Below are 24,849 nucleotides of genomic sequence, written 5' to 3'. Positions count from 1 at the left end.
AGAGTTGTTGCTATATGTTAACTACTATGTGAAAATTAAAAACAGTAGCTATCAAGTTAATTAAAACTTGAAGTCATTGACCTGAGTCTAAATTATTGATTCTGTTATTTACTCGTTTAAATGAGATTTGGGTAAAACTACCTAAATTCTTTTATTATTTTTCACGGAAATAGTATCCATTGATACTACTCCTTGAACTGTTTTGTTTTTTTGAGACAGAGTTTTTCTGTGTAGCCCTGACTGTCCTGAAATTCACTCTATAGACTAGGTTGACCTCGAACTCACAGATATCTGTCTTCCTTTGCATCTGCCTCCCGAGTGCTGGAATTAAAGGCATGTGTCAACACTGCCTGGCTTGTTCGTTGAACTGTTGCAAGTGTATAAAAGTTCATGGTGCATCATAATCTGTCCAAGAGTTATTTTTTTTGTATTTCTTAAGGCTAGATATATTACTTATCAGACATAAAATATATTATGCCCAACCTATGGCTTATCCACAGAAGTATTTAAATGTGGTATTCAAAGCTTATCAGATAGTTTTGTTACATTGCAAATATAAATGAAACTTGATAGTGTTTATTTTTAATATGCTTTGATAGACTTGTGTGAATCTTTTATATCACTCTTGAAGTATGTCATTCTTTATTTTGCTTTGCATATATTCTTTTGAAGTTAGAATTTGCCAATGCCCTGGCAGTGGGGCTAGTCACTTCCATTTTGTATTTCATATTTTGCTGCAAGTTTATTTGCTGTTTGTTTTCAAACAAACTCTTATTAACACCTTTGAGGTAGTCCTGGGTTGTAAAAGAATACTAACCAACCATGAGCAAGTGAGGGAATGAAGGAGTAAGTCAGCATGCAGCATTCCTCCACAGTTTCGGCTTCCTGTTCCCGCTTTGCATCCCTTCTGCAACATCGCTGGGTGAGGGATTGTGCCATGGAAATATAAGTCACACGAGCTAGTTCCTCCTCAAGTTGCTTTTCGTTGGAGTGTTTATCACAACTCAATGAAACTAGATCAGCCTCCCAAGTGTGGTGTCAGAATTCCTACGTTAGTTGCCATCTTTTCTCGGGACCAAATATTCAAACGTCTCAGACGATGGGGAACGAACCACTGCACACATGCACACAAAATAAATAAATAGCAAGAAAGATGTCATAAAAATGTTATCTTAAAAATACTAAAAAATATCATGTTAGGTTACTATCGAATTTATGTGAGTGCATAACATTTTTGTAGAGAAGTGTACATAATTTTTATTATATCCCTGTCAAGTCATCCCTAGGAGTGGAGTTTTGAAATGAAAAATGGAAACCCGGGATTCATTCCAAACCCCATTCTTTTGGTGTTGCATTGGCTCTGTACCAGGTGTGTTTCGACAGGCTCTGCCTCATCGCCTCCTTCCCTCCACTGATATTGTTTGAAATCCACTCTTTAGAACACAAGTTTATCTCATTGGCCACACCCTGGTTGTGGAAGCTCCGGCTAAGGGTTCCAGGCAGCAGAAACAACACTGGAAGCAAAGGGTTAATAGTAAGCCAGAAATGGTGAGGCCAATGGGCACACATCACTTAAAAACTCATATTTCATTTCTAGTATGAAAACTGAGTTTTTAGAAGAAATATGGATGTCAATCCTAATCAGAAATGTAAGAATTTTTGTCACACTTTTCTCAGTTATTTTCTGTGACAAACCCCCTAGTCAATCAGGGAGTCTATACTGAATTTTAAAATGATTGTAATGCTCAAATAGAACATAACCTTTAAAATAAGCAGATTAACCAGTAGATTATATGAACTAAGGCATATCCCAGGAAGAAACATAAATTCATGTTATTCCTCATAATTGCATTTAAAAATTAAGAAACTAAATGTCATTGAATATATGCATCTGTGTATAAAGGCTGTTTAGGGGTCACTGTTTTCTAACAATTTGATTATTTAAAAATCCCACTGTAGACTATTGATTATTTTTTTTTTAAATGGAACATTTACGAAAATAATTGTTCATGAACCTCTATTTTTCAGTATCAGAACTGGAAAAAGCTGAGAGAAAAGCGAAAAACCTGAGAGGAAAACACAGCAAAGGCTTGACAATGCCTTCAAGGTGCTTTTCTCTGCACTGGAGTCTGCTGTGAGCCGTGGGGAGATGTTTCTAGTGGATCTCATTGCTGCCATGGCTTTGTTGCTATCACAGATTTTGGAGGTGGGGCATATCAAGTATAGTTTTCATTCTCGCACTCGGCCTGCTTGTGTGCATATTCATATTTGGTCCTGGCAGGATATTTTTGTGAGAAACTCACAAACTATGAAAACTCTTTTCCTTGAGTGGGTTTCAAAAGCACGAAGGCAAAGATGAATAAGTTTCAACATCCTGAGGTTTTGTCTTAGTCATGTCTCTTCTGTCTTCTCTCTCTCTCTTTCTCTCTCTCTTTCTGTGTGTGTGTGTGTGTGTGTGTGTGTGTGCATTGAACCTACAGTCATCCATCCAAGAGTTCATGAATAGTTTAACAAAGAAAGGGCAGAGCTATTGAGTAATCCAGGCTCATTAATTGTGTACTCGCCAGGAGGATCTGACTTTAAATCATTAATGCAGGCAACATTTCTCTTGAGAGTCATCAATGTGATTCTGCCGCATGAAAAAATGGAATAATGATGGATTTGTTTTTCTTTTTTCTTTTCCTTTTTATTGGAACTTCAGAGACACAGGTATTTTATACGCACTCTTAGAAGGCGGAACTAAGTAAAAGGCTGTAAATGTTTTGAGGATGTTATTGTTGCCTTACTGACAAAGAGCTGGCATCTGTAGTAATACTGATTTACACTTTGATAACACAGGACATTTTGTAAGTTTCAACATGTTTTAGGTTACTTAGTAGACAGTTACATGATACGGCAAATTCATAGTTTGTAATAATATGGAACTTTTTTTTTGAAATTTTGAACAGTATAGCTGTGTAGGAAAGTGTTAGCTATTTAAATGATGATATATTAATTATTTTTTTGATAGATTAATTATTTTAACTTGTTTTTCAGAAATAATATGGTATTGACTTAACTCTTTGCATTCTAGGTGGATGTTTCCAATGCTGTTTACGGCACTGGGTATGATATAACGTTCTCTTCGATTTCGGCTACGACATACAGCTCTCCCGTGAGCAGAACAGCAGCAACAAATGTGACAAGTAGGTCCATGTTTTCAATTCCTTTCCACAGTGTGTTTGCTCATCCCAGCTCTGTTGGATAGAGCTGCTCACATGGGCAGCCTTTGCGTTTTCCGTACGAGATCAGTACAGAGTCATTAAAATCAAATGGGAAGTTGAGAAAATGTTTAGAACTTGCCTTCTCTGGGCTCTTTTGTTTCAATTACTTTCAAAGAGAAAAGGTGTCTTCTATTGTATTTGCATGTGAAGTGTATCAGAACGACTGTTAACAGATATATTTGAATTATTAGAGCCAAGAAAACAAACTCACCATTCTGGTTAAGAAAAGATTATTCAGTTGTTAGGACTGTTTTTTCTTTTCTTAATTCTTGCAGGTAAACCTTGTATTAACAAATTCTTTCAAAAAAATGACTCGTCAAAAGTGTATTTAGCATGCAGTGTTTGGTAGCATTCCATTTTTTACATTTTTACAAAAGAATGTTTGTAGTATTACCTAAAAGAATTTATTTCTTAGCCTTTTTTTTTTTTTTAAAGCAAAGCTCTATGGAGAAGACATTCATACTGGTTTCAGGGAACTTCAAAAGATTATGTTTATAAATATTTTTTTTTACTTTTTTTGGTGTAAATAGATAATTTAATAATGTATATTTAAAATAATAGAACCGGGGCCTCCAGTCTTCCTTGCTGGGGAAAGAGTTGGATCTGCTGGGATTCTTCTTTCCTGGAACACCCCACCCAACCCGAATGGAAGGATCCTATCTTATGTTGTTAAATACAAGGAAGTGTGCCCGTGGATGCAGACGGCGTACACCCGAGCCAGAGCAAAGCCGGACAGTTTGGAGGTTCTGCTCACTAACCTTAACCCTGGAACAACATATGAGATTAAGGTAAATATCGTGTGAGTGGATAGTGTTAAATAGTAAACCCACAAGACAAGTGCAAGAGCTTTTGTCCACCTTGTACATCTGCTGGGCAAATACACGGAGCCACTGAAAAGGTAGTGACCTGCTGGCTACCTGTGCTCAACACCCAACTGCAAATGTAAAACCTGCTGAGGTAATTGTAATCTTTCTTCATCTCTAGCTAGATGAATATTTAGATATTAATCTGTTTTGAAAAGCTTTAGCTTAATATCTCCTAGGGAAAGCAAATTAAGTTTAAATTAAGTACTTTAGGTTTCCAAATGAAAATCCTATGTTCTACTTGTTTATTATTTTATTTTTATTTCTTGCTGTGCAAGGAAGGAACAAACCCCATGCATGTCAGGCAAATGCTCAATCACCAATCCACATGTCCAACCTGAAATACAGTTCTTTCTTTTCAATTAGACTTAGGTTTCGTGTTTGTATTTTCTTCTAACCCTGTTGAAACTGAATGTACTTTTGGATGATGGATTGAAAACAATTGAAGATACAGTTTTACTAAAAATAATGAGTTCAATTCTGTTTCACTCAAGAAGTTTTATTGAGCTCTCACTCACTTTTGCCTTTCTAAAATTGTCTGATACTTTGCAACATTAAAGCTTCGTGATTTAATGTTTCATTTGAATACCAAATAAATATGAGCTTACACAAAGCAGTACTATATTACATTAAATAGAAATGTTTGCAATTAGGGATCGCTGTGGCATTTGTGGATGAGAAAGTAGAGAACAGAGGCATCTGCTTGGCTCCTTGCTATTTTTAACTTAATATACACACCTTGTCTTCTTTTTGAACACATTAATATTTATTATTTATTTATTGTGTTGTATAGGGTGTGTGTTCCAGGGGATGTGCATGTCATAATACAAGTGACCCCATGTGTTGAGGTCAAGGTACAATTAGCGAGAGCTGATTCTTTCCTTCTACCTCTGGATCCTTGAGCTCTGACACAGGTTGTCAGGCTTGGTGGCAAAAATCCTTACCTTCTGAGCCACCTCACCATCCCTGACATGCTTCTCTTCTTGGGGTTGCGAAGAAAAATGAGTACAGAAAAGAAAGCTGTGTAAGAGTTGAGTGTGTGGCCTTACAAGCTGTGGCAGCCTTCCTTGATGATAAAACACAACAGAAAAGACGCTGCAAGAAAGGTTTTTGACATCTGAAAGTTGCAAAATGTATTTTCGAGAAACATATGCATATTTAGGTTAATGATCACACACCACATACACTTCCGAGTGTAATCAGTAAATAATAAATTTAACGGCATGTAAGAAATCATTGTTGAGGGCAAGAAGGTTTGCCCAGGCTAGTTCTGCTTAGATCTATTTTTATGACTTTGTACTTGATTTCTCTGAATTCTCTCTTTTCAGTCTGATTAAGAAGACAGTAGTCTACGTTTCATCTCACACTTCATAAATCACTGTTGTGACATTTGCTCTCTTTAAATACATGCTAGCCACTGATAAATTCCAAAGGGAATTTGGCATGGTACATTTGATATCTTCAGTATAAGTAACACCTATGGGGAAAAAGTCTGTAAAGTGGTCTCTGGATATTATTTCAGTGAGTCTCAGAAAGACCCGGTGACATCGGTAAATTATTATGCCCAGTTAACTATGAGAAAAACATTTGCCTCTAACAGAGGTAAGCAAATTACCAAAAGTTCCCCATCTGGCAAGCGGAAGAACTACACAACAAGATTGCCCCCTTCCACTCATGGGTTAGGAGTCTCGCTGCCATTTCCAGTGTCTTTTCTGGTCTATTTCACTAAATCATACAAGTAAAAAATAGTTTGGGTCTATTTTTTGACTTTGTACTCTATGTTGCTAATTAAGCCAACTTATTTGTTTGTTTGTTTATTTATTTATTTATTTATTTATTTATTTTTTGCTGATACCTTTCTGCGAGTACTCATATGCCCCATTGTACAGTGTGAGCCTTAATGTCTGATTCCATATGGGTAGTTCGTCTTATATATGTATATGTAGTGGGTAAAGATTGGCTTTGGAAAAAATATTTCGACTGGGTTCATGTTCTACCATTGTGTCTTTTATGAACACAGCTAAGCCTTCTGACTTCTCCCTCATCCACTTCTTTTCGTGTGAAGCATGTTGGCCAGACTAGTTCTTCATTTGGATATATGAACCCTCCCCCACCCCACACTTCCCACCCATGTCGCTTTTTATTTTGGGAATATGGTTAAGAATTCCTTTAGAGCTTACCTTGTGGGGAAGTGAAGGCTGTATCACTTCAGAATCTGTGTATTTAGGAAGAATCGGAATCTCAAACCCTTGATCTGTTTCAGGTTGCTGCCGAAAACAGTGCTGGCATTGGAGTGTTTAGTGACCCATTTCTTTTCCAAACTGCAGAAAGCGGTAATTTTATGAAGTCATTAATTCTAAATTAATTTAATCATGAGTTCTTATAATTTAAAAATGGGATGCAATGAAAATATGATGCAAAAGGTATAAAATTATTGAGGATGTCCTTTCAATTCCTATTAGTTATTTGGGGCAGTAAGAGCATTCTGAAAAACAAAATTTTTTTTTCTAATCATAAGAAGTATTTACTATAATGTTGGGAGCAGAGTATTTGAAAGTACAAGAACAATAGAATAAAAAACTATTTATTGTCTTGCTAGGCAAAACAGCTTTATTTTAATTTAATTTATTTATTTTAAGAAAAGTTCTTTCTCTGCAGACTAGGTTAGCCTTGAAGTCATATGTCATTCAGTTTGGCCTCATATTTAGCATTTAGTGACATAAATAGGCTTTTGCCAACTGGGTGTCTATATGTCTTTTCCTATAAGTACAAGTCAAAAGCGTTTTGTGACATTATACATGATAATACGGACTTTGGTGATTGTTCTGTAACACTTAGCAAATCCAAACCAGTTCACACATCTTCATTCTTTCTGTGACCGAGAGGAATCTGGATGTCATCTTCAGTTTCTCCTTCCAAGTAATGCTGAAATCTACCAGCAACCCCTGTGAGCACTTTAATAAAACATATCCAGGGTCTTAACCCACACTGCAAACCTTGCTGCCCAATCCATTTTCATTTCCTCCTTATATTATCAAAATAGCCATCTAATCCAATTAGAATCAAATAAATAAATAGAAAAAAAGATAATAGTATCACCAATAACAAATATTTGCCATGAGTCTTATATTCTAATGGGATAAAAAAAAGGAATATGTGAATTAATATGCCAGGTAGATTATAAGGCTATACAATAATTTCTATGATTTTTGGAATTATGGATGATATATATCTGCACATACATATGTATGTATGTATATATATATGTATGCCTGTGTGTGTATGTGCAAAATTTCCCAATGCCAAGCATAGTTTATCATGGGGCCTGGTATATAAAGAATTTACAACAGTCAGTGTAGAAAAAAATGTGTAATACATTCAGCAATCAAGTTACTGGTTTAACATATATTGAATTCTATGGAATACATGGGATGTGTAATTATTAAGAGAGGAGAAAATTTTTCTATGAAAACAGTAGTTCTAAAAGACAAATTAACCAATGATATTGTGCTGAATGATATTGTAGTCTGTCTACTAACATTAAAAGCCCAGCACTTAACCCCCTAAAGAGCGTTGTTCTTTTTTTCTTTTTTCAAGAAAGCGTAAAATTTATTTCAGATTTAAATATTAAAGGAAGAACTTACAGTTCAATGTTTAAAAAGGAATTTAGAAAAATGGAATTCTGTGTACACAGGCTGTATACAAGTCTTGATTTGTGGGACTTTGGGTACTTTATAGTAAAACTGTAGTTGGGTCAAGATATATTGTATGGGCAGCAACTTCTCAATGTCACAGATGTTGCATAACTTGCTATGCAATCCCTTATTAACATATAAATATTTCAAAAATATTTAGAAAATATATAACTACAATGAGAGAATTTTAACAATTAATATTCACGAAAAACCTTAATATTACAGTTGTACAATATCATGCCTTTAACAATTTCTGCTCCTTTGTTTTATTGTATTTTGTATATCTCTAAAAACTGAACATTAAATGCTTAACAAACTTCTTAAATTTCAACTCCATTTCATTAATTCTCCTTCAGGAGCTTTCTACTTATTATTTTATCTCTTAGAAATTATTCTCAATAACTCTGGTAATTTATTTTTGTCATTAAAACGCAGTCAGCTTAGAATTTCTTCATTTTATTTGTATAACTTGCTTTGAATCTCAGACTAAACTTCTTGCAGGATTTACACAGCCTTCTTTTACCAATCAGATTTTGGCATTTTTTTTGATACAGTGAAAAATCTAAACCTTAGCATTTGACAACTTACATCCAGTCACCATTATTATTAGATAGAGTCTTACCCCAAGCATTTTTGTTTTATTCAATAATCTGAAAGGCCTTGATTATTTATTTGTATACAAACTAATGTACACAGTTTTTTTTCACTCTGATATCATATAGTTATCACTGAAACTAAACATTCAGATTATTGTTATAGATAATTAATAATTGATAGTAAGACATTTGGAGGAAATGTTGATTTTGAGCATATTTAATACTCAAAAGAAAAAAAATAATCAACTATTATTTGGATAGCTATCCACTTGGCATTAGACACTAAATATTTATGAACTTTTTAGATATGAATTTTGTGTATTTTGGCTACTTCTACATTACCTATATAATTTCAAAATATTTAAGGAAGTAAAATTTCAGCCCATACTCTTTGTATATTCACAAAGAGCCATTGATTGAATAGTTTGCAAGTGTATTTGAAATGCTTCATTGAATGAATGGATGTGGTCGACCAATAATTCTGAAATATGCAGATATGGCTCAAATTCATTTTGTAAAAAAATTTAAAATAAATATATATTTAGGTAGAAAGATGATTTTATCAAGGTATTACATATTTAGTTTCAAATTATGTGGAAATTTAATGCCTTTAAAAAACATAAAGAGCATTTTAAGTTTTACAATAGTTTCCCCTCTTCTCTTACCCCTGTGCTATCCCCAGCTCCGGGTAAAGTGGTTAATCTTACAGTTGAAGCCCTCAACTATTCTGCAGTAAACTTGATTTGGTATTTACCTCGGCAACCAAATGGCAAAATCACCAGCTTCAAGATCAGTGTCAAACATGCCAGAAGCGGCATAGTGGTGAAGGATGTCTCCATCAAAGTGGAGGACATTTTGACTGGGAAATTGCCAGAATGTAATGTAAGTGTTCCTGCAGCATGTTTTCTCACATCAACATTTTTATTAAGCTTACATCTTCAAGTTTTCATATTTTGCAAAATTATACTCTTAGACAATAAGTGTCATGTTATGTGACACTGGCTCTATTTTAGGGGTGTGCATTAAAGATTGGAAGATAACATCTACAAGGCCGATCTTAAAAGACTTCATTAATGGGACAGCATTTGGTTCAGTAGTGTGTTGTAAGAGGCTGCTTGTTTGTTCCCGGCTGCTCAGACCTGAAATAATTACTCAGAAACTATATTAATTAAATCACCATTTGGCCTATTAGCTCTAGTTTCTTGTTGGCTAGCTCTTATATTAATCCATTTCCATTATTTTATATTTTACCATGAGGCTCATAGCCTACAGGCAAGTTTCCATCCGGCAGCTCACGCCTTTCCACTATGTGGCTAAATGGCATTTCTCAACTCCTCCTTCTTTCTCCCAGCATTCAGTTTAGTTTTCCCCACCTAGCTCTACTCTGCCCTATCACAGACCAAGGCAGATTCTTTATTAATTAACCAATAAAAGCAACACATATACAGAAGGACTGCCCACACCAGTAGTGGAGAAAGGACAGATGGAGACGGGGTGTGTTGGTGGGCTGGGTGTTCCAATTGAGGTATGACAGTATAGTTTCTACTGGAGTAGAGCCCATAAGTCCATGTGTCATAGGAGAAGATACCTGTAGGGGAAGACAGTCAATGTTAGATTAAACTGGTGGGATGTTTAATTTGGTGGCAAATCTTTATGAAAATATTGCCATTTTTCATTGATGTGAAACCTATGGAAATACTGTGGTAAAGCTTTTCCAGAAATTATCTTTGGTATTTTTTTTTATTGTGTTATCACTAATGTAGAAGCAGCCAAGCACAGATACTTTGTTTTAAATAGTTCAGTGAGGTCTCAAAGCTCTTTTGTTTCAAATTCCAATCTATTTTGAATACACACAATATGTGAACCCTATTATCTGAGGACATAACATTTTTATTGTTGTTTTCCTTTATTTGAATACTTTTGATTTAAAAAAATGGTAGGAATAATTAAGAACGTATATTGAAATTTTCTTAGGTCTTTTGGTCTATTGACTTAGTATGAAATTTAAAAATTCTTAATGATAATTTAGCTGCTTCTTTACCTTCATTTTATGCTACTTTAAATTCTACAGAGGATTTAGAGATGGATATAATACAATGGATATAATAGATACATTCTGTTCTAATATTATAGACATCAGTGACCATAATTAAAATCTAGCAATTTTTTTTCTGAAACTCAATTTGTTAAATTTCTCATACACATTGAGAAATGATATTTATAGTACAAAGAAAAAACTAAATGGGTGGTGCTTCTTACCTAGACTTATCCTGTGGTTATTCCTCCTGCTGTTTCCTTTACTCACTAGGAGAACAGCGAGTCTTTTCTGTGGAGTACCACCAGCCCGTCTCCGACCCTCGGTAGAGTTACACCTCCTCTTCGCACTACACATCCATCCAGCACCTTGGCCCGGAGTAAGATCAGCTCTGTGTGGAAAGAGCCTGTTAGTTTTGTGGTGACTCACCTGCGACCGTATACGACATATCTCTTTGAAGTCTCAGCTGTTACAACGGAAGCAGGGTATATTGATAGTACCATTGTTAGGACACCAGAATCAGGTACGATTTAATTTTGTTAGAAAAAGAGAAAATGACCTGAACTTATATATAGGATTAATCTTTCATTCTGTCCACAGATTTTTTTTTTTACTGTTAATCTTACTTTCTTTAAGGAACTTTTTCTCCCATATTAGATAATAAGCATCCACTGGGAATGTCTTCAGTGCTAAACAATATCTAAAAGGAAAAGATGTTTGAAAGAGGGAATTCTTTAGTTAGTGTTAATGACAACTAGCAATCTATGCCCTCTGTAATTCTTCCTAATTGTCTTTACTCTTCCAATGCATCTTAGTTATCTGTAGTCTTCCCACTGGTACATTATTACCAGATGTACAAGGACGCTATCTGAATCAGCAGAGCCAATCTTGATCAACATTTCAGTGTCAAATTATAACAGAGGTTGAATATTTAACTGCACATATCTTTATGCACAGCATTTTCCTTTTTTTTTTTTTTAGCATTTTTCTTGATTGGAAAGTAAAGGCAGTAATTAGGATTTTCTCTGTGTTGGGACTTTGGGGCTAAGTTAGACATAATTAACACTATTCATTTTGGAAAGTCATATTTATAGGTATGATTTATTTATGCATGTATTTATGTGGATACTGATACAGTATCATAACAAATAGTGTAGATATTATGAACATAATATATACCTGATATTAACACAAAATATATATTATACATCTTAACACCAAATAGATGTCTAATAAGTATATTGTAATATAGCATCAGGCATCAGATATGATTAGTAGTTTTGAGGATACCGGAAATTATTGGTAAGGCAATTTTTTTCTTTTGGTTCAAAGGCATGCATGTCGGGTCCTATTATTTTCCTTCACCTGTTACTTTGAAATTATTATAGTCTCTATTTAAATAGCTATTTTTGAATCACGAAAATCATATAAAATGAAATTTATTGGACAAGAATTTTGAATAAATACTCAGAGTTGTTCATTAGAACAAAGATATATTCTGATGTGAAAAATAAAGGTCATTGGGCCTATGTTTGAGGGCTTTTTTCTCCTTAACTTTTCTATTCTATCTGTATGTCCACGAGAAAGAGTTTCTCAAGCCAAATATCCACATTGGTTGGAAGCATTTGTGTGTGTGTGTGTGTGTGTGTGTGTGTGTGAATGTGTGTGTGAGCAAGAGGGAGACAGAGAAAAATATTAATGATTAATGTATGTATTATATATGTTATATATGGCTATGTATAACTAATATGCATGTGATTATACTGGGAGGATATCACATTGGAAGGATTAGTTTACAGTAATTTTAAGAATGAAGTACATTGCATCATCATATACATTTATTTAGAAAACTGTGAGAAGAGGTTAATCTAATCATTTCATGGGTCTTACTCAAATTCTTCATTTCTAAGCTTTTGTAATTTTTTTTCACGTTTAACATACTTTGCTTTTAGTGTTTTTTTTTAATACTTTGTATTGCACTATTTGTTTTTAACAGGGCATCTCTTTATCTTAAATAAATAAATAAATATAGTATATTTATTTTCTTTTTGTTAATTTCAGTGCCTGAAGGACCACCACAAAACTGTATAACAGGCAATGTCACAGGAAAGGCCTTTTCCATTTCATGGGACCCACCGACTATTGTAACAGGGAAGTTTAGCTACAGAGTTGAACTATTTGGACCAACAGGTACGACTTAGTCCACTTTGCTTTTACACTTTAAAATAAAACCTATAAAACAATGGTTCATTTCTATTTTTTTAAAAAACACAAATTCTTGAAAGGACCCTAAATTGAGGTAAATAATTGAAAATTAATGAGGAAATCAAGTCCTTTAGATCTTCTGTTGAAAACCACAAATGCATGAAAGGAGGCTAAAGTGCCGTTCATGTTCTCAACTGGGAAGAAAGAACTAGAGAAGGACTCTCAGGAAAATTTTAGACATGACCTACACCTTCAAGCATTTGATCCAGATCTTGACTTTTATTTAAAAGAATATTAATTTTAGACTATGACTAATCAGGTTTCCATGTATAACAGGCATTCACTTCTAATCACCAGAGCTCTCTAGATATTCTACAGGGAATCCCTGTATTCTGTGCAGTGTTATTGTGACCCTAAATCCGCTGTGAAAAGGTTTTCAAAGTGATATTGGTGATTTTAAATGGCAACAAATTCTCCACCTTTAAACAAGTGGGACTTGAGTATTATCTTGTCAGAGGAACTGGAGGAATTCAGATATACTGCAGGCAGTAAATTAAACATTAAGTTTTACGGAATATGTGATCTCGTAGTTTCTGTGAAAGTTTAATTCTGCCAGTGATCAAATAACATAAACTCTCCCACTGCTGTTTATTTGAGGCACTAAAAAAAAGCCTTAAAGTTGCAAATTCTTTCCTTGTGCAATGTCTGTGGTAGGCAATGCATGAGTAGACTTATTTCTAAGTAACTTCTGAAAATCTAATACATGAAGTTTATAAAAGTAAAAGAAAGCTCATTTCCTATCATTGACCCCAGTGTGCTCACATGTGCATGTGTGTGCGCCCCCCCCCAGAGTCCATAGGTACCCACTCACACACATCTTTTCTATTTGGTATTTTTTCAGCTCTTGAATGGCATATACATTCTTTTAATCAGAAGTTTGAATGTTGAAAAATTCAAAGGAGGAGGAAGTAGGCATGAGAATAAGCAGAGTTGACAAATTTAGTTTTATTGGGAATAAATACTGTTGGGTTGCTAAAAATGAGAAACAAAAGGAAAACTGACATAAGAGTGTTGAGAATTACGGTGTTTCTGATGGTAGAGGTAAGATCTCCTAAATGTAGGGATAGAACTAAGATACAAATATGGCTTGTCTATAGAAGTGAATTGTAACATTCCTAATACTGCAACCTTTTAAAAGAGTTTCTCAAGTTGTGACCCCCAGGCATACAGTTAGTTTCTTTGCTCCTTTCTAATTGCACTTTTGCTACTGTTATCAATCATAAGGTAAATATTTTTGGAGATTAAAAATATTTTCGAGGTTTGCCAAAGGTGTTGTTGACCCATAGGTTGAGAATCACTGGTTTGTAGTAAGGCAGAGTATGGTTGGAGGAAAGGGGTTGTTGGTGGGATTGTGCAGACATTTTCTTATTGATTTAAGTATTTCAACATTATTGGAACAAGACCACCACCTGAGACTGAAAGGAGACAGGAGGTTTTGGAAGTCTGAAGAGAAAGCATAGAACAATCATTGAGAAGGCAAGACCATTTGCCTATGGAAGTTGAGAAAATGCAAGGCACCATTTTAGGAATTATTTGAAACATGGTCAAGGTCCAAGTCATGGAAGTTGGGATGGGTTTGTGCTTTTCTCTTCCTCCTTCAACAAGAGCAACTGAAGAGCATTGGAGTTTTATGTGAGGCAATTGTTATTGACAGTAATATTGAGTGGAGTGGGCATCAGGGATGAGGTAATAGCATAGCCAATGTAAGATTCTTGAATGGGAGGTTTATTGAAATTAATGTTTCCTCATTAATTTAATGAATATCTGGAGTTCAGGTAGAATAATGTGGCAGGAGATAGTTGCATGAAAATGAGACAATACATCTTTTGTAGGTACTGATAATGATATGTATGATCAGAAAATTACTTAAGAAGGCTTTATAATTTAATGCTTATCTCTCAGGATAATAAAATCAGTACACATTGAAATGGTAGTGTAGAGTTATACACCATGAGCAGAATGAAAGTGAATGGCCCAAGCTAATGGATATCATGTTGACATGGGTTTGAGAACTGTGGACTTCCTATAAAGAGGCAGGGCAATAGTGCTCTTTGACCCTCCTGTTTCTCCTCCAAGCTCTGAGATCTTGAAGTATATCACACACCATCATGCTCACCATCATTATATGCTAGGGACCTAACCCAGAGTTTTGAGTGTGTTAGGCAAACAGTATCCTAAATGAACTGTGTTTCTAGCCGCTGTTTTCCATTTAAGTATATTAAAAAGGAAAATAGAAACTCAACAGAACTCTTTAACATAAGAAAATTATGTTAAGCACTGGAATATCTTACGTTGCTTCTTCTGTTCAAATTTGCATAGAACTAAACCAAATATTTAAAATATATTCACTCATAATAATAAGATTTTAGCTTAGTAGTCTGGTTATTGTCCTTGCTTTTACACATTATATGAAATGATTACATATTTATAAAAATAACCCATTGGTCTGGTCTGCTTTGTGCAGGGCGGATTTTGGATAATAGCACGAAAGACCTCAGATTTGCATTTACGCACCTGACACCATTTACAATGTATGATGTCTATGTTGCTGCAGAAACCAGTGCAGGGGTGGGACCCAAGTCAAATCTTTCAGTATTTACCCCTCCAGACGGTAAGAACTCTCTCTCATGCAGATTTAATGCGATCAGTTTTCAAATGCTTGTGATTTTTATTGAACTGGTAAAACAATTTTAGAAGGAATTTGGTTTATGTCTACTTAAATCCCATAATTTTCCTTGTTAAATTTCTGCCTACCTTGTTGTGAATCTGTGTTCTCTAGAATACTAAAACTTCAGCATGCTTCTTAGAGAAAAAAGACCCAGCAGCAAGGACTGGAGAAGACTGTGTGCACTTAAGGTGACAAGGAGTCAAAATGGCTTTTTACAAACACCAAGAAGTCATAAATTCATCTTACATTTTTAATATTGCTTAATGGCAATATTTGGCAGACATAGAATGTGTTTTCTCACCAAAGTCATTTCTGAAGGAATCACTATATTCTTATCACCCAGAACAATGTATTTTGATAATCAAAGAGTTTTCTGAACTAGTAAGGATTCCCAGTGGGAACAAAATACAGAGATTTGAGAGTTTACAGAAATTATGAGAATAATGTATCTCAAGAAATTTTTATATGTGTGCTTATTAAGCATCAATATTTTTGGTGAAATCTATTGTTCAAGTATTATTTTTATATTGTTATAAAGAACCATTTTGATAGTTCATCCTCAACTTGCTCAGTGGCTTCCTTTCTGCTTAGATACAATAATTGGCATGAAGGCAATTGTGGTTCAGAATAAACTAACACTTGAGAAAGTCTGCAGTTTGTTTGTGTGGTTGCTAACATACAGTAACTGGTAATACACACATACACACACACATGCCTACACAGTTGAACTGGGCATGTCTTCACTATTCTTGCTCATGGATTAGACCATTAGAGGGCAGCAAGTGTCAGGAAATTCTAATCATCTCTCTCTTTTTAAAGGGAAAAAATTAACCCAATACTATTTGTTGAATAATGTAGAAGAATATAGTATTTATTAATTTAAGATTAAAATCTATGTGTATGTTATACATTTGTATAGGTGAATATGAAGATTAAAATGGGAATGTATAGTCCATGAGGAAAAAGGTTTCATTTGTTGATGTTGAGACTTTAAGGTTTTGCCCCATCCAGAGCCTTCGCTTTGTATGGTTTTCCTAAAGTTTTCTCTAATTCAATCCAAACAGGACTCTTCAGCATTTCTCAGAAAGTCAACAGTGGAGTCTCAGAAACACAGTGGAGATTTTTCTCAAATTTATTTAACCCACTAATTTTTTCTTTCATTAAATATTTAGTGTGTGTGTGTGTGTGTGTGTGTGTGTGTGTGTGTGTGTGTGTTACATACCTCTATGCCAAGGGGCATGTGTGGAGATGATCAGGGAACAGCTTTCTGGTGTGGACTGTGGTTCTTTCTTTTTACCTTTTGTGTCCAGGGTCAAACCTGGGTGATCCTGTTTACCTGCTCGTGCTCAGTGGTAGCGTTCATATTTAGCAAGTGTTAGGAACTTAGGATCAATCTTCAAAATGGAAATAATCAAAGCAAGACAAATTTTGAAACCCAACAAAATCATTACTTTTTATCATTAATCTTGATCTCCAGCATTTGACCAAGATAAGGAATTATTTGGCCAAGATAATACATTGCCACGACAAGGCTACCTTGCCTGAATTTGATGTCACTTAAAATTTCATTCCCTCTATTTGTACGTGTTTTCTTCACAAAATGCACAGAATCCTGAAGACCCTCATTCAGAATTTTCACATGGACTATGTTTCACACTGAATTATCTTGAACGGATGACTCTTTTGTTGAATATGAAAAGCAGTTGGTCCTGAATTTCATCTTACCATCTCCAATAGCTTCCTATCTTAGAGACTGCGTCCTGGAGACACTTAGGGGGTTCTCCACTGTCTACAGCAATACCTATGAAGGCTGGAAAGGCGTGGATCTTACCTGTCCAAGCCTGCATTCCTTTGTGGGGATCCATGACCATTCAGCTTCAGGAAGTTTTCATGGGCTTTAGCAATTGTAAAATGTTTTTGGTTACTGACATTAGTTAATCCTCCTCGCAATAATGAAATTGTGCCACAAAAGAATTCTGAAGCTACATGAGGCGACCTAATACCTCATTGCACTAGCTACAGTCAAGAAAATTAAGATCCGAATCTTATTCTGTACCATTTATCGTTATAACAAGGTTTGCTGTATTTTAATTAGCATTATTTATTCACTGCCCCATATCTTAAAGTATTAAATTTTCTGCTTTAATTAGAATGATTAGAACTAGCTTACTTCTAAATAGGGTTCTGACTAGCATCCAGAAATTCATAGGCAAATGCTGAATTGACTTCTTATAGAGAATGGCATGTACTACCACAGGGTGACCGAGTTCATTAACACCAAGTCACTTAAGATCCATAGTCCATTTGGTTATCAGAGAAAGGATGCTACTTCTATAGTAGCTCTCTAGGATCTTTCCCTCATGTTTTTATGCACACATCTCTTTCTATTTTACTGAGCACATATCTACTTAGGCATGAGGAGAGATGACAGAGGAGGGAATTGTAATTTAATAATGCCCAATGTTCCAAATACCACATAATTGTTGGAAAACAACAGAATCCCATCACTTCGTGTTTTTCACGAATCTCTTTAGATTTTAGTTTTAGTGGTTCCTCATTGTCTTTGAATAGAAGTTTAATCTCGCTGAATCAAATTATGGAGAAAGGTTACTTTCATGTGTTTCCTTTGCTTCAATATCATTGCCCTGTTTCATTTCTTCTAGTAGGAGAAAAGAGCTTTCCATCTAAAAATTTAAAATTTACCAGAACTGATGTGTATTAGTTTTGTTTCTGTTCTACTTCTCATTTTTCATAAACCTTCCAAATGTGTTGTGTTGAGAACGACTCATTCTCTGTGGCTAACTCCTTCAGAATTGATTCTGCACTGTGAATAATTGCCCTGTGTGCTTGGTTTTCTTTAATTTTATATCGATATTAAAGGGATCAACCTAATCCACACTTCTCTGGTTTCTCCATAAGAGCATGTGGGATACCAGATAATTGTCTTTCTAAAGAGAAAACAGAACTGTCTGCTTCACTTCCTTCATCAACTAAGTTTTTTTATGGTCAGTACAATGAATGTAGCCTCTTAATCTTTACTTGAATTACAATCACCGGCATTAGTGTCATGATGTAATTTTTATTTTGTGGATAAATATGTGTAAAAGGGAATATAGTAAAAGCCATAAAATTTATTTATGAATTGGGCTCACATCCTAATAGTTATAGTAGACGTGTATTTTTCTATGGTATTGATATTTTCGATGTGTTCCTATTATGCTTTCACAAAGTAGAAAGGACAATTCATTTATTTCTCAAGTAGAAGACTTATTGTCTGGTTAAATAAAAAGTTTAGGTATGAGCTAATGTTAATTTAAATTAATTTGAAAAATGACTACTCTCTTCTGTGATCTATATTGCACAATGCTGTTTAAGGTCTTTGCTACACAGCAGCTCCATAAAAGGGTGTGAAACAAAGGTATAAAGAGGTTTGCTGTTTCTGTTGCTCTGCTTTGCGACCTTACAGTAACTTGAGAAACTTTTCTGCTCTTGGATAACACAGAGGGGTAAACACAGTGATAGCAATATAGCTAGAAACAATGCTTGCAGCAGAATAGAGCTTTCTTTTACTTAATTTGATAATAAAAATAAAACTTCGCTTCTACATAAAATGATAATTTCATTGAAATAAAACAGGTGAGCTGCTGTAGAAGGCTTTCTGCCTCTTTCGTCCTTGAGTTTTCAGGACCATGAGTATGTTCAAAGATGAATGAAGGACATGATGTAATGCCTACCCTTATTTAGTCTTGCTTCATTGTCTTCAAGGCACTGGGAGGTTTCCTAGATATCACTCTTGACCATTTTACACCTACCACTTGTTTTAACTACTTGGTGCTGTATGCAAACAGTTGTTTGCTTGTCCTATTTTTTCCCATTTCAAAAAGCGAGGACACCTAAACTTTGGTCCTACATGGTTAACGTATAAACTCAGCAGACAAATTAATTCCACTGAGTCTTCACATATGTTCATGTAATAAACTAAGAGACAGCAAATTGCCATTGTCAACTATATCTCATTGCATCCTGGCTGTTCCAGAGACTGTTTGGGGGTGTGTTATTAATTTTTTTTACAAAGACTTCAAAGTTTTGACTAGACATTAATTATCCATAAGAGCATCTTTGAAAATTCTTCTTCTTCTTCTTCTTCTTCTTCTTCTTCTTCTTCTTCTTCTTCTTCTTCTTCTTCTTCTTCTTCTTCTTCTTCTTCTTCTTCTTCTTCTTCTCCTCCTCCTCCTCCTCCTCCTCCTCCTCCTCCTCCTCCTCCTCCTCTTCATCCTCACTATTATTGCTGTGTTTGTGAACTGTTGGAGCCCTGAACTTGTCATGGTGTGATTGTGGAGGTTAGGGAGCAGCACTGGAAAGTCTATTCTTTCTTTCCTTTCATTGGGAGTTCTGTGCATCCAGCTGAGATACTCAAGCTCAAGTTGTCAGGCTCAGAGGCAAGTGCTTTTCTGAGCATCTTGCCAGTCTGGAGATTATTTTGGTGATGCAGTCTGATCAAATGGTATGACATTTTGTTTTGGGGAAATGATTTCATGTGACCCTGTTGCTCATATTTTGAGAGGAATGCACATAAAGCTAGTTTTAAATTTCCATGCATTTAAGGAATCTTTTGCTACACTGAACTTTTTAATATGTTAATAATTATTCTAGTCAATTTCCCCAGAGCTATTTATATATCTAATATTATGGGCTAAGGATTTAGGGAATATTTTGCATTGGAAACTGTATTCTCTCTTTTTAATTCTATTTCAAAATACTTTTTAGTTCCAGGTGCAGTGTTTGATTTACAAATCACAGAGGTAGAAGCCACAGAAATAAGAATTACTTGGAGAAAACCTCGACAACCAAATGGAATCATTAACCAATACCGTGTGAGGGTATCAGTCCAGGAAACAGGAGTTGTTTTGGAAAACACACTACTCACAGGACAAGATGAGGTACTGCACTTTCATTTCCCACTTTGCCAACGCAAAATATTGGTTGGTTCTGTTGGTTCTCGTCCTGATGACTTGGTGGATTTGCCAACCTTCTACATAAAAACTTGACAAACTTGCTAGACCAGGAAGTAAAATACATTGAGATATTAACTAGATTGTAGTCTATTTTAGGTCATGTCAGTTAGTGTCACAAGGCTCTTTCATACGAAAAATTTTCATGGAGCCATCACACAGAACTAAAGCTATTTCTATATGTGGGTTTTATTATTCTAATCTGGTTAATGACTGGCTTGGAGACAATGATTGTGATGTCAATGCTCTCTCGGGGGCTTATAACTTAGAACAGTTGCCAAGAAAGAAAAAAGAAAGGAAAAAGAAAAAGACTATTGTCCACAAGTGATTCTGTCCTTTTGGACCTAAGAAGCTAGCTAACAGCCTCAGCTTTACCTTTTATTAGAGAAAACATGTAACTAAATACAAAGAAAGCCAAGTGCTCCATTCAACACAAGAGACTTCAGGCCTCCTAATACATTGTATTTCAGCACAGTGGCTGTCTTAATTTCTTCTCTTGTTGTTAGGAAGTGCAGGTGGCTGATGTGTGGCACTGTCTACTCTCCAGTCCAGCCAGCCACTCACCTGTGAGAACCCTTGAAGTCCCCAGACTTCTCATAACCTCCTCGGGGCACTCTAAGGCTAAGTGTACTTAGAAACAGAGTAGCAATCAGTGGGCCATTAGAGATGTATGTGAGGCTTATTAAGAAATTGGCCTCTGCTGTTTTTAGTTCAGAATTTCCATTCTTATATTATAGTACCATTCTCTGTCTCCCCACTTTCTCTGTTTCTGGTACCAGAAGACCTCCTTTAACTCTGGCATTGATTTCACTGCAGTCCTAATGCTATGTAGCTATTCAGTATTTCTCACTCTAAGTTGTGACCCACCTCCATCCCCAGGTTAAACTTCAGTTGTATGTTGTGTTCTTTATTCTGTGTAATGGATTGCGAGTTATATGTTTTCTGATATTCTAGTTGGCGTCTCATCAAAGAGCAGAAGCTTAAACATTTGTTGCTGCTGAAGACATCTTAAAATAGATGCAAGGTTTTCTTTGAATCAGGGGACAGGTTTCCCAAGTTGGCTAATGGTATTTGTTGAATGGCCAGACACACCTGTTTTTCTCTTGAAGTTAAAAGGTCCCGAAAGGACCAGGTGGAGATTCTGCAACATAGTAGAAAGGATATTATTATTAGAGTTGTCCAATGTGCATTTAAATATGGACCTGGCTATTACAAGTTAAAATGGTTAAGAGTGTAGGTGTAGAAGGCAAATGATTAGGGCTTAGTGCCTGGTTCTGCCAATACTGATGGTTTAATCCTGGGAAGGGAGGCTTAACTCTTACGACTTGAGATTTAAGTTAGGAATTACATGATTTCCTATAATAAAGGGTCAGTGATGAGGACTTCATGGATGATGTCTATGTATCAAGAGCTTATCAATGCAGCTGACATTGTAGTAAATTCTGTGCTGATATTTATGACTTATTGGAATTAATCTTGACATTAGAGCTTTCCCTCTACTGGACATTCAATTTCTCAACTCCTCTTAAGAAGAGTCACTTATTCTTATGTCTGTAAAGGGATCATTTTTTTCTTACACCAAATTCGTTTCAGATGCTCTACTTCCTCGTGTGAATGATTGCTGTGTTCACTTTAGAACATTCATATGGGTGGTGGATATAATAAAAAGGTCTTAACCAAGGGGCCTTGGGTCTTTGGCCTGTCTCTGCTGTGCTTTACACTGTTGTTGTTTTTTTTTTTTTTAAATATGTTTTGGCTCTTTTTGCAACTATGCGTTCTATATATTTCAATGAATTCAGAATATGCATGGATGAATGAGATACATATTTTATTTTTTTAAAAAAGAAAACAAACTATCTGTTTTCATTTTACATACCAATTCCAATTCCCACTTCCTCCCCACTTCCATCCACTCCTCAGAGAGGGTAAGGCACATTGCTTTGGGGAATGTCCAAGGCCCTCCCTATTATATCTAGGCTGAGCAAGGTATCCATCCAAAGATAATGGGTTCCCAGAAAGCCAGTACAAGTGGTAGGAATAAATCCTAATGTCCCTGCCAGTGGCCCCTCAGTCTGCCCCAGTCATACAACTGCCACCCAGATTCAGAGGATCTAGTTTGGTCCCCTGCTGGTTCCTTCCCTGTCTTGCTGGAGTTGGTGAGCTCCCATTAACTGTTTCAGTGGGTGCCCCCATCATGGTTATGATCTCTTTGCTCATATTCTTACTTCTTGCCCTCTTCAGCTGGACTTTGGGAGCTCAGCTCAGTGGTCTGCTGCTAGTCTCTGCCTTTGTTTTCAACAGTTGCCGGATAAAGGTTCTATGATGACATTTAAGATATTCATCAATCTAGCCAGGTGGTGGTGGCACACACCTTTAATTCCAGCACTCAGGAGGCAGAGGCAAGCAGATTTCTGAGTTCAAGGCCAGCCTGGTCTACAAGAGTTAGTTCCAGGACAGATTCCAAAGGTACAGAGAAACCATGTCTCTAAAAAGCCCTCATCTTAAGCAGGGAGGGGATCAGATAAAAATGTAGAGCTCAATAAAAATCAATAAAAAAAGAAAATAAGAGAAAGCCCCCATCTCCATGCTCCCAGTTTTGTCAGGCAATCTTGTCTATTTCCCATTTCCAAGTAGATCTATATATGTTTTTCTTAGGGTTCAGCTTCTTACTTAGCTTCTCTCGGGTCAAGGACTACAGGCTCATTATCCTTTGCTTTACAGCTAGTATCCACTTATTAGTGAGTACATACTGTGTTCATCTTTTTGTGCATGGGTTACCAAATGAGATACTTTGATTCTTTAGCTGTTTGGTGCTGAAATATTTGGTTGGTGATGTTTACTAAGGCTCCCTGCTTTCCTTTTAGACTTGTATTTCTGATAGTGACCTTTGGGGATTTGAAACCCATGAAAATACAATCTAACCTACACTGTTATCACTAGTCTTATTAATTTGATCACATGACCATAAAAGGGAGCTGAAATTTCATTAGAGTGACCAAGTGACATCTCGTGGGCACAAGCGTTCAGCATTTTATTTGCCATATGGTACCTTAAGATGCTATTCTGAATATTAATACAATTAATAATAAGGCTTTAACTTTTTATTGTGGATGGACAGATTTTTTATGCAACAGCTTCTCTTTCTCATTAATTCTGGTTTCCAGATCATTTCTACTGAGTCCCCCTCCTGAGTGCATTTTGTAGTATGACAGTGATCCTTTCTCCCAACTCAGCATAGTGTTCTATAGTGAGTTAAGCTAGATCCATGCCTAGCAGAACTAATTTCTCCATTAGTGCGAATTTCTCCTATTAAAAGAAAGATTAAAATTAAATTTTTGTAAACTTTATTCTTTTGGGACTGAAGCCTGAAGATCATTGTTGTCATCCCTCTATGAAATGATATCTAGTTGAATATCATATTTTGATATTGCCAGAGGCAATTTTATCTGGTAGCCATCAACCTGGCTGGTAGCATCATAGACTTCAGAGATCAATATTGACGGTTTTTTCACCCTACACCTTTCTCAAGTACATCAATGTCTTCACCTGGTGAACCAGAGGAAAGAGCCTGGTTAGTCTGTCCAGAGGAGGCTGAGTAGGTAGCAATGCCTTAGCGAGAGTGTATTGAACACAGATGAAGAAAACCTGACTAAAGCCTGAAACATTTGCTCACCCAGGTAATGCCAAGAGTCAGCATCCTTTAGGATGCTTTCAAACATGTTAACTATAAACTTTCCTTTTACTTTTTGCTCTTGGAGAGCAATACAAATGATATATTGAAATAGGAGTATCTTTTTTTTTTATGGTATGGAACTTACAAATTTTATGCTTTTTTTAGTTAAACAAAACTTCACAGGCTAATGTATCAAATATATAAAATCCAATGTTAAATTTTTATTCTTAATTGAATACCAGTTGTACTTAAGGAATCTAGAGATTACTAAGTCTCTACTGTTTGGCAAATACAAAGCCATACAATTTTGTGGCCTACAGAATAACTAAAAATTCAAATGTGTAAGGAGTGTCATTCTAACCAAGAGGCATTTTAGAGAACTTACAGGCAAAACACGGACATTGCAAGCTGAAGAACAGTCACTCAGTTCCTACTGTGTTCAAGAAGCAAAAGCCAAGAAGCTAAAGTGATCTTTATAGCGTATAAATAAAGAATATAAAGGTGTTCACATATACAATTTCAAGGTTCTCTGAATATTAATTTCACCGGGCAACCATGTCAAAGTCATACAATGAACTTCCTTGATTAAAGCAACAGAAGTCTATCTTCCCGGGTTTTAGAGATGAGAAACCCAAACTCAAAGTGTCAAAGTCTTCCTCTGACAAAGTGTTGCCCTCAACAGACTCCTACTTGACAAAGAGAGCAGGAAACACTTTCTATTCATATGAAACCTTTGAAATAATGTTGGATATATTTTTTCCATTTCAATTGATACTCTT

At 35.6% G+C, this 24,849-nt stretch overlaps 1 protein-coding gene across 2 annotated transcripts in view; it reads left to right on the top strand.

Annotated features, from left to right (window-relative positions):
* Nucleotides 1–2,652: 2,652 nt before the first annotated feature.
* The window catches only part of Ptprq (protein tyrosine phosphatase receptor type Q), a 172,134-nt gene continuing 149,937 nt past the window's right edge, over nt 2,653–24,849 (top strand). Inside the window, exons 1-9 of one of the 2 annotated variants that reach the window (XM_050135561.1) lie at nt 2,653–2,709; nt 3,074–3,185; nt 3,825–4,051; nt 6,390–6,459; nt 9,100–9,299; nt 10,726–10,975; nt 12,514–12,642; nt 15,182–15,328; nt 20,153–20,325. In XM_050135561.1, coding sequence (XP_049991518.1) covers nt 2,653–2,709; nt 3,074–3,185; nt 3,825–4,051; nt 6,390–6,459; nt 9,100–9,299; nt 10,726–10,975; nt 12,514–12,642; nt 15,182–15,328; nt 20,153–20,325 — 1,365 coding nt within the window. The remainder of the gene's footprint in view (nt 2,710–3,073; nt 3,186–3,824; nt 4,052–6,389; nt 6,460–9,099; nt 9,300–10,725; nt 10,976–12,513; nt 12,643–15,181; nt 15,329–20,152; nt 20,326–24,849) is intronic. The other variant, XM_050135562.1, reaches the window with a different exon arrangement.

Source organism: Alexandromys fortis, unplaced genomic scaffold (assembly GCF_014885135.2).
Source record: "Alexandromys fortis isolate MF-2015 unplaced genomic scaffold, M_Fortis_MF-2015_v1.1 scaffold_24, whole genome shotgun sequence".
Lineage (NCBI taxonomy): Eukaryota > Metazoa > Chordata > Mammalia > Rodentia > Cricetidae > Alexandromys > Alexandromys fortis.
Note: the sequence above shows the minus strand (reverse complement) of the source record. Positions and strands in the feature narration are given on the sequence as shown.